This window comes from Lontra canadensis, unplaced genomic scaffold (assembly GCF_010015895.1).
Source record: "Lontra canadensis isolate GAN:19392208 unplaced genomic scaffold, GSC_riverotter_1.0 scaffold91, whole genome shotgun sequence".
Taxonomy (NCBI): Eukaryota; Metazoa; Chordata; class Mammalia; order Carnivora; family Mustelidae; genus Lontra; species Lontra canadensis.
The window spans coordinates 3,765,771-3,779,306 of record NW_022631085.1 but is presented as its reverse complement, the minus strand read 5'-3'; the positions used below and the strand labels follow the sequence as shown (position 1 = coordinate 3,779,306).

The window sequence follows — 13,536 nt, the reverse complement described above, 5'->3', positions numbered from 1 at the left end:
AAGGTCAATACAAGAAGTAGTAGAGCCGTGATCTTGACTCGAGACGGTCAGATCCCGGAACCCACACTCCGGCCAGGCTGGCTGACCCTCGAACCCCGCGGAGCAGGGCACCAGGAGCTGAGGCCCCGCCTTTCCTGGACGTCCACGCTTTCGGGACTACATTTCCCAGCGCCCCCTGCGGAGGGGGCCGGTCGCGGGCCGCCCCCTCCCGTTTGGACTACATCTCCCACAGGGCAGTGCGGCCCCGCCCTCGGTTTCCCCAGCCGCTCCGGGATGCACCGCCCCCTGCCCCGTGGGACTCCAGTTCCCGGCGGCGCCCGCGGGGGGCGGGGCGGGGCGCGGCGGGGCGGCCCGGGGGCGGGGGCCGCGGGCGGCCCGGGGCTGGGGAGGCCGCCGCCTCCCTGGGCCTGCCGGGGAGGCCGCCTCCGCGATGCCGCTGCTCGTCGAAGGGCGGCGAGTGCGGCTGCCGCAGTCCGCCGGGGACCTCGTGCGAGCCCACCCGCCTCTGGAGGTGAGCGGGGCCCGGGCTGAGGGGAGGGAGGCTTCGAGGCGGGCCCGAGGGACCCTGGCGGGCGGGCCCGACCCCCCTCGCCCCGCCGCCTCCAGCCGCGCTCCCGGAGGCAGAGTTTAAACTTGGCGCAGCGGAGCGGCCGGCGGCACGTCGGGAGCCCCGGCCGCCGGCAGCGACTCTCTGCCCTGGCTCGGGGCGTCTGTGCGGCTTGCCCCTCCCTGGGACGTTCGAGGGCATCCGCCGAGGCCGGACGAGGGGCCGGCGGCCCAGAGAGGTTAGGCGACTTGCCCGAGGTCGCACAGCACGCCGGTCGGAGGGCGCCCGGGGACTCCGCGACCCGGGGCAGGCCGGTCCCCACCCCCAGCCGGGCTTGGCGGGTTGAGGCCAACCGAGCAGCGCCCCTGCGCGCCGGCAGTCGCGGGGGACCGCGCCCCGCGGGGAGCGGCTCCTCCCGGCGGGGCTGCGGCCGGGGGCATCCGGCCGCTCCCCCCGGCTTTTCCCCACCCCCCCCCCCCCCTCTACCCCCTCCACCCCCTCCACCCTCTACCCCCTCCACCCCGAGGCTTAGGGCCCCGGGTATTTTTAGCCAGAAGAAAGGGCCCTGCTTTTCCCCCAGCTGAGCCTAGTTGAGGACCACGCCCTGATGGAAGGGTTAGGTTTTGTTTCGTCTTCCTGCTTTTGTCCTCAAATAGTTCTCTCTGAACCCTCAGTCCACGCTTAGGCAGAGAAAGTGGTTCTTAATGTAAAAAAGAAACGGGCCCAGATCCGGTTGCGGGGAAATCCGTCAGCTCGTGGACTGGAGTCAGTTCGTTCGTCCTGAGCTGCTGATGTCTGTCGGGCACCGTGTGCGCGTGTGTCCTACGATCAGGGCCGAATGCTTCCCAGCCGAGTTAGAGGGGCTGGTCTTTAATCACAGAATGGCTCGGACGCCCTGGGCTGCTAAGTGCCTACGGGAAGAATGCCCGTTTTCCCTCAGAGGGGAGGCACGGCAGCTTGACACAGCCCGGGGGCTCGCGGAAGGTCGTCTTGGGGTTTCATGTTCTCCGTTGCACACTTTGGAATTATTTTGTCTGCATACTTGTGTCGACCTGCCCCCCCATCCCCCGCCCCCGAAAGTGGGCTTCCTGAACAGTGCGTGTCTGTTACTGCTCCGTGTCCTCCGAGCCTAGGGCAGTCTCTGGTCACGAATCTGCACTTTGTAATTACTTGTTATATCCATGAATGAACAGAGGGACCCCTGAGAATGACCCGAAGGATGGGGAGTAGCAGGGGAAAGGGAACACTCCGTGATTCCCAGCCTGCAGGTCAAGAAAACAGCTGTGATGTTAGCCAGCATCTGCCGGGGTCCGAGCGGACACCGGGCCCTGTGCTAAGCGTTTTCCTGGGGCTGCATCGCTGTTACCTCGTTAACCAATGAAGTCAGAGTAGGATTCACTAAGGGGAGCATCTCTCAGCTGCCTGCAGAATTCAGGTGACACTATTTTTATGTTTCTCTGAGAATTTCTGTGATAAAAGGTCAGAAAGATGAGAGTCCCAAGCGGCAGGCCCGGTGGGGAGTCGGGCCGGCCTGTGTAGGGGGCGGCGGCAGCGCGCATTCCAGGAAACTGGGGGTGTCACCCGCCTTTGCAGCAGTCTTAGGGAAGAAGGATGGACGCAGGGGAGAGATCGAGCAGGGGGAGGAGGGTGAGGGCATTCTAGCTGAGCTGCGTGCGCAGGAGGGCAAGCTTCCCGAGAGGGCGGGTGGACTGGCCTGGGCAGAGGGTGTGATCGGAGAAGAGTAGAAGATAGAGACCCAGGGAGGTGGGCGGCCTCGGGTCAGAGGGGTTTCGGAGGATCTTTCAAAGAATAAGCAGTGGGGGGAGATGAAAGCTTTCATTAGGTTTTCTGTAACAAGTAGCCTGTCCCCTTTGTCAGAACATATAAACGTCAAGAGGACCACAACCACTCCGGACGTCTTGGTACCCTTCTCGACAGAGGGTTTTCTTTATATACGAGTGATGTACTTCTGAAAGTGAGCGCAAACTACATACTCTGGTCGGTGATGTGTCTTTTTCACGGAATGATGTGGCCTGTGCCGCAGTGGCAGTTAGAAGCCGGTCCCTAGCCAGGCCCGGCACAGAGCAGCTGCCGCCCCCGTTCCTGGAACGCCGGGGACTGGGCCTCACCTGCGGAAGCAGGTGCTCTCGCTAGGCCTGTTTTAAGAGATGAGCCCATTTGAGAGATGAGCCCTTGGAGGCACAGACAGGTGGAGTGAGTTGCCCAGAGTCCCGCGTCCTGGAAGTTGCGAAGCCGGCGTGGGGACCCTGGTGGCCTGCCTTTGGCTCTAACGCGGCTCTGCTCAGTGTGGACCCCGACTCTCCCCACTATTTGGGGCTACTTAGGTGCCATTACCCTGTAAGACAATGGAAAGCTCAGTTCCTCAGTCACACTGGCCATGTTTCAGGTGCTCGACAGCCGGGTGTGGCTGGTGGCTACTCGTGAGGCAGGGCGGGTCTAGGTCATGGTCCGCACCCCAGAACATTCCTTCGGGGGGGTGCGCTCTTCGAGTCTTTGCTTTTACCCAGTCCCCCACTGGGGCTCCGTAACCAGTCCCCCCAGCACCTTGCTAAGTGTGGTGCCATAGGATTCCATGACATGAACGCACCGTAACTTAGTTCCTGCTTCTCTGCACGCAGGAGGTTTCTAAATCTCCTGCATTACCAACATTCCCAGAGCTCAGTCTTCGTCAGCCCCTGTAATGATTCCCACCCTTGAAATGGCTGGACTCGAAGGGTTTCCGAGCAGGAAAGGGGTGTGACAGAGCCATGTTTAGAACTGATGCAGGGACACCATCGGGGAGGGTAGTGTGGGTGGCGAGGGGGACCTCGGGGTCAGGGAAACAGGAGGGCATGGGGACAGCCCCCTAGTTAATCCTCACGCAGGCTAAGGAGCAGACGGAGTCATTCCCTTTTCCCCAGGGCAGGAGAATTTGCAGGAAGAGTGGACAGACTCCAGGAGGAGGGATAAGGGGTCACTTGGTCATTCTGTGACTGGCCAGGACCGGGGTCTGCAAACTGCAGCCCCCGGCCCGATGCTGTCTCTGCACAGCCCGTGAGCCACGAGTGGCTTCTACATTTTTAAATGGTGGTGGGGGCGGGGTGGAAATCCAAAGAGGCGTATTTCGTGACATGTGAAATGACAAGTTAATTCAGATTGCGGTGTTATCCATCAGTAGAATCTTCTGGGTTCACGGCGCCTGTCCGGTTGTTTACATGTTGTCTCTGCTGCTCTTGGGCTTCACGGCAGAGCCTGGTGCTTGCAAGACGAGACCGCACCAGCAGAGCCCAAAATAGTTCCTCTCGGGCCCTTTTCAGAGAAAAGTTTGCTGAGCCCTGGCTTCAGCGAGCGGCGCGAAGGCAGAGGAGTTGGGAAATGAGAGGCTGCCGGACGGGGGGCTCCGTAGGGATCTGAGTGTCCAGAGAACGTCAGAGGTCGAGAGGACGGGGCTCCTTTATTTCGGGACGGGATGGGAGTTCACCAAGGAGCTGTCGGTGTTTTCCCACAGTGGGGACGTGTGGCTAAACTTTTTTTTATTTCTTAAAATTGGGAAACCAAGACAACATGTTCTTTTCGCTTTGTGGCATCATTTCTTCTTCATCTTTTTTTTTTTTTTTTTTCTTTTTAAGGATTTTATTTATTTGACAGAGAGACAAGTAGGCAGGGCGGTGGCAGGCAGAGGGAGAGGGAGAAGCAGGCTCCCCGCTAAGAAAGGAGCCCGACGCGGGACTCGATCCCAGGACTCTGGGATAGAGACCTGAGCCGAAGGCAGAGGCTTAATGACGGAGCCTCCCAGGGGACTTGGCATCGTCTCTTCTGATAATGAGTTTATGCTCCTGTCTGTTGGGGGAAGAGGAGCCTGGCGGGGAGAGGTGGGGGGCTGGGACGATGTGATTTCTGGTCTCGGCTTTGCTTTCGGGCGGTGACCCCTCATGAAAGTGGCCTTCACCCTCCTTCCCCCAGCCCCGAAACAATAAAGCCAGAGGTATGTGTGCAAGGAATAATGGAGAGGAAACGCTGCGTTCTTCCAGCTGTTGCTCTCCCTGAAGGTGAGAAGGCGCCCTAGGCGTCAGGATGGCGAGTCCCACTGGTTCCTCTCGGCAGGTTCTGGGCTCCTTCTGGTTGGTTCCACGGAGGAGCCGCTGTCATGCTCACGGCTGCCTTGCTTCCACTTAATGCGAGTTTGCCAAAAGAGAACAAGGTGTAACTAATCCAGCTGATCGTGGTTAGTGAGTGAGTTAATCTGTTTTTACATCTTGTGTTTTACGAAGTCTGCAAGCACCAGCCCGGGTGAGCCCCAGCCAGGAGACAAGCCTGTGAGACCCGAAGGCTCTGTTCCAGGCCCCACGCTGCACGCGCCCCTGTCTGCCCGCTGGGATAGGAATTTGTTCTCTCTCTTGCTTGTCTCGAGTAAGAAGGAAGTAAGGACACAGCCCGTGTATCCTACAATGATTGCAGTTGTATATCCACCTGATGTCTTTGAAAACCTTCAGTTTTCATTAAGAATTGAAGGCCTGTGGGTTTTTTTAAATTACTTTTTTTTTTTTAAGATTTTATTCATTTTACAGAGAGAGACAGAGAAAGAACACAAGCAGGAGGAGTGGGAGGGGGAGAAGCAGGGGCTGACACGGGGCTCCATCCCAGGACCCTGAGATCATGACCTGAGCCGAAGGCAAATGCTTAACGACTGAGCCCCCCGGTGCCCCTTATTACTATTTTTTTTTAAATGTTTTTTTAGGCTTGGAGTCTAATAAGAGTTTTGAAACCCGAACTCCAGTGTAACTGCCATCCTGGGGATAGGTTCCCTTTGGGCGCGCCGTCTGGGATCCTGCACTTGCACGCACGGTCCATGGAAGAATTCAGGCTCATGTTCAAGGAGAGGAAGTCCTGACACCTAATGGTACCCCGGCCTTTCCATGGGGTGGCGTACTTTCGGCCGCTCATTTCTGGTTTTCTGCGCCGGTTGGGACCCCACCCGAGAGCATCTGCAGAGCTGAGCTTCCCGGGTGTAGCGGCCCCTGAGCCCTGCCGTAGAACCGGCACACTTAAGAGCTTTTATGTTTTGGGTTTTTTTTGTGTTTTTTTTTTTGTTTGTTTTTTTGATACATTTGCCTGTTGTCCGTGTACATCGCCGAGCCACCTTCCTCTGTAGTCCCCGGCGTTGCTGGCCACCCGGCTGTCGTGAGCCGCGTGGGGCAGTGCGTGTTTGGGGTGCATACTCAGTGCGGGGGTCCCACAGTGGGAGGGCCAGACGGGGGACGGGGACAGTCCTAGCCTCCCTCCCACAAGGGCTGTGGCTGCAGAGCCGGCTGGGGCGCTCGCCTGGACACCCCGATTCCCTGCCCCGCGGCAGAGCTGGGCAGTCTCTTGCTCCTGAGTTAGGTCTCGTATTGTAGGTCATCAAAGCCCAGAACCGCACCGTTCCTCCGCCTGGTCCCCTGCAACAGCCGCCACGGCCCCGTGGTGCTCACGCGCCGAGCCCTGCCAGCCCTCGCTGGGTACTCAGCCCTACTAATTGCCATCACGATTTTATTTTATTTTCTTTCTTAATTAAACAGGAAAGAGCCAGACTTCTCAGAGGTCAGTCTGTTCAACAGGTGGGACCCCGGGGCCTTCTGTATGTTCAGCAAAGAGAGCTGGCCGTGACCTCCCCAAAGGATGGTAGGTTAGGAAGCCGTGAATTGGGCGCTACCCCCCAAGGCTACTGGATATTTTATTTTCTTTCTTTTTCAAGCAGGCTCCATCTCCATCCTGGGTTCTGATGATGCCACCACTTGTCACATTGTGGTCCTGAGGCACACAGGTAGGGCGAGACGCGAAGGGAACCGTTGCTGAAAGCGGCCGCCCGCGCGGGGCCATCAGAGCCCGTGCCCGAGTGTTCTCGGGTCCCCTCCGAGGCCCGGTCACGCCCCCCTTCTCCCGGGTCTACACGGCGTCTCCCGGGCCCGGTCAGGAGGCTTGGCGGGCGGCACAGGTGTTGCTGTTCCTCCTCTGTCCAGGCTACCCGGAGGGGTGCGCCGTGCGTCCCGGGTTCTCACTGGAATAACGAGACGTTCCTCCTCTCCAGGTAACGGGGCCACCTGCTTGACCCACTGCGATGGCTCGGACACCAGAGCGGAGGTGCCCTTGATCATGAGCTCCATCAAGTCCTTCTCCGACCACGCCCAGTGTGGAAGGTGAGCTCCACGCCCGTCCGTCCCGCGCCGTCGGGAGCTGCCGTGGTGTGGAGGGGCCGGCCGAGGCGGCCGCGCGGGAGGTCACGGCCACGGCCACGGCCGGCTTGCTCCAGGGGAGCGCAGCTGGCATGGCGCCGGGCCGTCGTCGGTGGTTGTGGGTGACGGGTACAGGCTGATGGTCCCGGCGGTCTGACTTGGAACCTCCAGCGTCTCCTCACTCGTGTGCTTGTAGAGGTTCACCTGTCGGACGTCGCTGTTAGACCCCGGATGCCGTCTCCCTGGGTTCAGTCAGTCGTTCGTTCGCTCTCCTGGCAGCCACTTGGCGGGGACTTGCTCCCAGCCAGACCCGTCCCAGGTCCCCAGGCCGCAGCTGCAACCACGGGAGACAGAAGCTGCCCCGGGCGCTCACGTGCTAAGGCAGGGGGGCCGCAGGGAGCCCCACGGGATGGTGCGCGCCGGGAAGGGCTGGAGGCCGCCCAGGCAGGGAAGCTTGGCCTGAGTTTTTCCCTGGGCCCCGGGCGCCGCCGGTGGGAGGCATCCTTGTGCGGTTCTGGAACCAACGTCTGCGCGCTGGCAGGGGTGCGGCAGGGTACCCCGGCAGGCGAACCCGGAACCCCCGAGCCAGCCCCGTGGCCATCACGGCTCCTCTCACTGGCTCACGTTTGTTGGGGCCCCTTGATGCTTGTCCTCGTGCTGGCGATGTGGCCAGTTCAGGTTCCTTCCTCAGGAAGTTGGTCCTGGAAAGCGCTGTCCCTCACTGTCCCCGGCTGCAGACACATTAGCAGACGAGGGCAGGGAACACGGGGTCCAGCAGCGGAGCTGGGCGTTTCCAGCCGCGGGGCTTCTCGGGGCTCTGCCGTGCTCGTGTGCGCGGGGACCGTCCTAGGGAGGGTCACCCCGAGGAAGTGGCACAGTGTCCCCAGCTTGGAAAAGCTGGTGTACTGGGTACGCGTGGCTTTAGGAACAGACCCTGTTTCCTTCTGGAAATGGAAGTGATATTCCCTCCTTCCGGGTGAGGTGGACGGGACATAGTGCGGCGAGGGGGCCCCCCACCGTCCCCGCAGCGGCTGCCGCCTCCCCTCCCCAGCCCCGCACCCTCTCAGGCTGAGATGCCTTAAGAGGTTTCTGGAAGCACCCGGCGCTGGGTGGGTGAAAGTGTGAGGTAGTCCTGTCCCTGCAGAGCTGGGCGTCTTGCGTGCAGACGCAGCTCCCCTCGGCCATCAGGGCCCCTGGGCGGGGTCCCCAGAGGCTCGTGCAGCCCTGGCAGCCACACCCGTTTCCCCCAGTGCCGCCCAGACGTGTCCTCCCTGCGCCACGGCCCCGACGCGGCCCGGAGGAAGCACTGCTGTAGAGCGAGGCTTCGTGGACGCGGAGAGCTGAGATCCCAAGCACACCCAGGGCCCCCGTGGCTGTCGTGCGGGCCTCTGACCACCGTCCCGTCTCTTTGCCAGGCTGGAGGTGCACCTCGTGGGAGGCTTCAGTGACGACAGGCAGTTGTCACAAAAACTTACTCATCAGCTTCTTAGTAAGTGCCCCTCTTTCTCCCCAGCTCTGATCAAAGTCTGCACCCACTGTAGCTTGGGTGAAGTCCTCATTCGTGCCACACCTCCGGGGGGTCCCCACAGCTTGGAGCCCCGGGCATGGCCCTGCCGGGACTCGTGCAGAACAGAGCTAAGTTTTCAGGGGCGGAGGGGCCGGGGCCGAGATTTCCCGGGCACCAGCAGTCGGCACCGTGCGAAATAGTCGGCACTGAACTGTGAAGACAGAACCCCGCTCTGGGCAGGAACGTCCATCTTAATCTGCAGAATATTAAAACCAACGATGCCATTGTAGTCCTACTAAAGTCACATGAGAAAAAGCCCCGCTCTGTCCCCGTGCTCACACGCAGGGGACGAGACGCTGCTACGAGCTGCCGGCGAAGCGACCTGGCCCTGGGGCTTCAGTCTGAAGGTTTCACATCCTTGGACCCAGTAATTCCCACCTGGGACTCTAAGAAAATCATCTGAGTTGTGCCTAGAGCTTTAGGCCTAAAGATGGGCAGTAAGAACGTTCTTTACGTTAGGAAGCAGTTAAATGTCCACGAGTAAATAGTTAAGGAGCCACTAAGCAAGACTCAGGATTACGTGGCAGGCAGATGCATACAGTCGGGACACAAAGTTGCTCCCAGTCCCTCACCCCCTGGTGTGGGCTCAGCAGGGCACAGGCGGTAAGGAAAGGCACGCACTGGGATTGTGGCCGTTAATAACCCACGTACTCCTTACACTTGCCTATATTTTCCTTTTATTTATGTTTTACAGTGATAAACCTTTTTATGACTGTTGATCAGGACAGAGTTTACTTAATAGTAAAGAGCTTACAAGTCAGTGGTCCCCTCACTGCCCTCACCAGGGAGAGAAGAGGGGATGGCCCGGTCGGTTTCCTTTGGGCCCGAGGCTGGGAACGGGCCTGTCACTTGGCAGGTGGGGTGCCGTGGCGTCAGTCCGCGGGAATCTGGCCTCTGCAGACGGGCCAGGTTGTGGCCGAAGGTTGGACAGGCATGGCTCGGTGCTGCTGTCCCCCCGGCCCTGTCCCACCTCGCTCAGCCTGTGTGCTGCTAACTGAGAACTCTCGTTGTAGGTGAATTTGACAGACAAGAGGAGGACATTCACTTAGTGACGTTGTGTGTGACAGGTGAGTTCTGCCATCCTCCCCGAGACTGGTGCCTTCCCCCTAAAGTAAGACTCTGCACGAGCACCTCGGTCATGGGTGTAGTCCGGCAGCGCGTGGCTGACGTGTGCCCCACTGGTGTCCTCTGCGGCCATGACCACCCCCAGCGCCGCCTCCTGACGCAGACCCTCCTTACCCTGACCCCCACCTTCAGTGCCACTCCCCTCTCCTTCCTGGGGCTTTTCAGAGGCTTCCCCAGCTCCTGGGAAGGAGCAGCCACCACGCGCGGCGGACGCTGAGGATGTGGTGGGCCGGGAGGATCCAGCTCGGGACGGGGCTTGTGGACCCCAGCCCCACCGCTTGGGGACTTGGCAGGGACACAGGGAAACAGTGCCTTGCATGTTCTGCTTTTTTTTCCCCTTTCTGTGGTTGGGCTCCTTCTTGGCTTTGATTATGGAACATGAAAGCAACTGTTGAGTATTTCTTAGACATTAAATCTTGAACTTTTTTTGTTGTTGTTAGAATTAAATGACCGGGAAGAAAATGAAAACCACTTCCCAATCATTTATGGCATCGGTAAGTAGCATGTTTCACCGAGGGTCAGAGGCCGGTCCCGTGCTGAAGGGACCACGTGGTGAGCCTGCTGGGGCACTGTTAGGTTCCTGTCCTGGCTCCTCTGTGGGCCCAATGGGGGGGTCCCGGGCAAGGAGCGTGCCTTCTCTGACCTCTGTCTATGAAACCAAGAATGTCCACACTCTGAGGCCATGAAGGACAAACAAGGGAGCCGGTGGGAGGCAGACCCGGTGGCAGTGGTAACGGGGCTCCAAGCAGCTGGGGCCTTTGCATCTCCTTACCCACAAGCAACCTCGTAAGGTCTGGTTGTGAACGAAGTTGCTCCTAAGGAAGGTGTAAAGCTCTCTCGGCTCCAGAGAAGCCAGATCACAAACACCGGATCTGGCCATGATCCCAGGCCACACTTGTGCCCCGGGCCAAGCAGGGGGGTCGGCCACGTGCCCGCCGGGAGGAATGGCAGGCTGCTGGGGGTGCCGTGCAGCCACCCTGGGTTGGGAGCAGAGTGTCCCCTCGGCTGGCCCAGGCCCCAGGGGTGCATGCGGTGGGCTCGGCTGGAAGGCCGCGGTGTCCCCCTCCGCAAAGGGGGACGCTGGAGACACCTCACAGCGGAAATGGAACAAGAGGACTCTCCTCTCTCTCGGGGAGACTCCGCACTTTGTTACATGTGGTAGAAATGTAAGATCACGCGAACTTTCCATTTGCGTCTTAAGTCAAAGAAAATGTCCTCTGTCCCCCGCAGCTGTCAACATTAAGACCGCGGAGATTTACCGAGCGTCCTTCCCAGACCGGGGTCCGGAGGAGGCGCTGCGGGCTGCCCGGGCTTTAACAGGAGGACCAGTGAGTGTGAAATCATCTTTGTGTTAAGGGGTTTGGGGAGAAAAGGGCATCGCACTCCAAAGCCTCAAGTTTTATAGACCTTAGAAGTGAACGTTTTATAGGAGTTTCTTTAAAGCTATGGAATGATCAGGGGTCACCTCTCTCCCCTCCACACACAACACAGAAGAGTAAGGAATGGTTTTAGGTTGTAGGCGCTCGGCCCTGAAGGGGTACAGGGAGGTAACGTGCGCTCCCAGCATCCAGTGCAGAGAACGAACCCCTTTTTGTTGGTGCACCGTTGGCCTACACGCGACTCACGAGGAAAGCAGAGCCAGACAGCGGGGAGAGGTCTCGGCCTCTGCACCTCGGCGGCCACACGCACGTGGGCCGCGTCCCAGAAGGGCGATCTGCCGCAACACGTGGATTCGCCCCCAAGAGTCATCGGGTCACTTTCCACAAGTCTGATCGCCAAGGATGCTTTTTAATACTAATACCTTCATTTTGAAGGAAAAAGAACCACCCAAGCCTTACATGTCATTTAAAAATGCCTGAAGGGTTCTCCGGCCCCTTCCCGGGGCGAGACCAGCCGCCACAGTCACAGCCGCGAAGGGACGTGCCCGCTGACGGGGTGTGGACGTCGTCCTGGGCCGCGTGTGGGTTCAGCGCACGCAGCGGGGAGACGAGTCCTGCGCTCTGTCCCGCGGCGCCATGGCCTGGTCCGCTAAGGCCGCCACCCAGTCCAGTCGCAGAGCCCGACGGCCGGCGGACGCGCACTTGCCCGCGGCGCTCTCGCTGCCTGCGATCGGGCGGCGGGCGGCTTCTGCGTGGCCGGGTCGGCCGCTGCTCCCCGCAGGGCCGTGGGCCGCCGCGGGCCCAAGTGCCTGTCCCTCCGGGCCTCAGGTTTTCCCCCCAAGTGGGAAAAACGCGGTCTTCCTGGAGGACTGTCGTCGGGACTGAGGCGATACCGCTTGTGACTCACCCAGGGCCGGAGCAGCTTCCGTGAGACACTCTCGAGAAGCTTGTCCTCCGGGTAAAGGCGCGGCTGCGGGCCTACCCTGGGCCGGCTTCACTGGCGGGCTCTGAGAAGCGGGGAGCTCGCCTCACGTTCTGCCCCTGAAATGGTCGTTTTAGATGATTAGCATCTACGACGCAGAGACTGAACACCTGCGTCTGGGGCCGTACTCCTGGGTGCCCTTCCCGCACGTGGACTTCTGGCTGCAGCAAGACGACAAGCAGATCCTGGAGGTGAACATTTCCGGGTTGGGTAAATCTCTGCACGCTGGTTTCTTCATCTGTAAGAGAAAAGGTGCTTAGAGCAGAGCTGCTCGGCTCGCGGTGGGCGGTAGTTACCTGTAGGCCGCCGTCGGCAGACCCCGCTCACTTCTAGGTCAGCGGGGACGTCGGGTCCCCGCGGCATGCCCATGGGTCGGGAGGAGGATGCAGCCAACCTCCTTGCCCCGTTGGCGCGGGGCCCCTCCCGCCTGGTCACTCTGCAGCGGCTCAATGCTGGGTGACCTGAGTGTCCAGGTCCGGGTTGAAGAACACGGAGATACTGCGACGGCTCTATCAGGAAAGGTAACAGCCAGGTTGTTCCTCTGTCTCATACGCTGAATCTTCTCTTTCCAGAACCTTTCCACTTCGCCTCTGGCTGAGCCGCCCCACTTTGTGGAACATATTAGGTCTACCTTGATGTTTTTAAAAAAACACCCATCTCCCACCAGCGCACTGTTTCCTGGAAACAAGGCTCTGCTCTACAAAAAGAATGAAGGTGGCTTGTGGGAAAAGATCTCTTCTCCCGGAAGCTGAACACGAGATCACCAAAGCAAGCATGTTGCCGGCCTGAGGGCCGCCGCGGGGCCTGCAGAGAACGGGCATCAGAGTCTCCATCTGCCGAGGCCTAGGTCTCCCTCCTTACTGTCCTTCAAATGACTTTCAAAATAAAATCTTATTTTGGCAAAGGCATTTGTTACAGGGTTTACTTTCTGCTTCTCGGAAGCTGACCTCCAGCCTCTCCTTTTTGGTAACAAGGGCACCGGAGGAGCCGCCTGCCTCGTGACTCTATAAGCAGCCGTCTCAGATACGCGGTGAGTGCTCCTCATTCTGCTACGTCAGGGAGTAATGGAAAACCGGTAAGTTTGTTTAAAAAACAGTATTTAAAATGCACTAAAATTCTCTGAAAATTGATGCATCTCACAGAGGGGTTTTTTGGCCCCCAAAATGTTTTAGAAGCATCATTTTCAAAGCTGGTATCATACTTCTTGATGAATGCTAGCGTCAGAATCTGGTCAGTCTGCTCTGCAATATAATCAAAATAATCTCCTAGGAGATTGTATTTAATGAGAGCTGCACAAAGCCACTGAAGTCTGTTCTGTCAGGTGTAAGGTCATTAAAATGCCCCAACTGTGATCTATGCCAGTCATACCTGTAGAGACCTTTATGCTTCTGAAAAGGCAGTCACGAGGTCTGATCAATTACTGTGTAGAAACTGAACTCACTGGTAACAATTTCAAGAACCTTTATTGAAACCAACATTCAAATAGTGTCTTAAGGGTGAAGTTGTTTCAGCAAAACCAATTTAACAATTCCAAATATATATAAAAACATTTAAAAATTAATCTTGTTAAAGGTGATAATTTCCCCTTTCCCCATTTTATCTGCTATACTTCATTGCACCAAATAAACAGGGAAGACTTTAATCATCTGCACCAAAAAAAAAAGAAAAAGAAAATTACATGTTGACAAGTGCCAAATGTCAGAGATCACATCCAATCAGAGTCT

The 13,536-nt window shown here is 58.5% G+C and overlaps 1 protein-coding gene across 2 annotated transcripts; it reads left to right on the top strand.

Moving 5' to 3' along the window:
- The first annotated feature begins 353 nt into the window (after window positions 1-353).
- NTAN1 (N-terminal asparagine amidase) lies at window positions 354-12,595 on the top strand. 2 transcript variants are annotated; one of them, XM_032836259.1, is made up of 10 exons: window positions 354-511; window positions 6,106-6,208; window positions 6,285-6,350; window positions 6,615-6,723; window positions 8,175-8,248; window positions 9,340-9,393; window positions 9,892-9,945; window positions 10,682-10,779; window positions 11,890-12,003; window positions 12,385-12,595. In XM_032836259.1, the coding sequence occupies exons 1-10, from the start codon at window positions 431-433 to the stop codon at window positions 12,562-12,564; spliced, it is 933 nt and encodes a 310-aa protein (XP_032692150.1). In that variant the 5' UTR covers window positions 354-430; the 3' UTR covers window positions 12,565-12,595. The 2 variants fall into 2 exon arrangements, with proteins under 2 accessions (XP_032692150.1, XP_032692151.1); XM_032836260.1 differs by lacking the exon at window positions 6,106-6,208 and having other exon boundaries at window positions 404-511.
- The last annotated feature ends 941 nt before the right edge of the window (window positions 12,596-13,536 follow it).

Bases quoted from the DNA above. Each gene is read 5' to 3' on its own strand.
- NTAN1 (XM_032836259.1), top strand. From the start codon at position 431: ATGCCGCTGCTCGTCGAAGGGCGGCGAGTGCGGCTGCCGCAGTCCGCC. The intron at 9,394-9,891 runs GTGAGTTCTGCC...TGTTGTTGTTAG, and splicing joins AGTGACGTTGTGTGTGACAG to AATTAAATGACCGGGAAGAA. The intron at 12,004-12,384 runs GTGAACATTTCC...TTCTCTTTCCAG, and splicing joins ACGACAAGCAGATCCTGGAG to AACCTTTCCACTTCGCCTCT.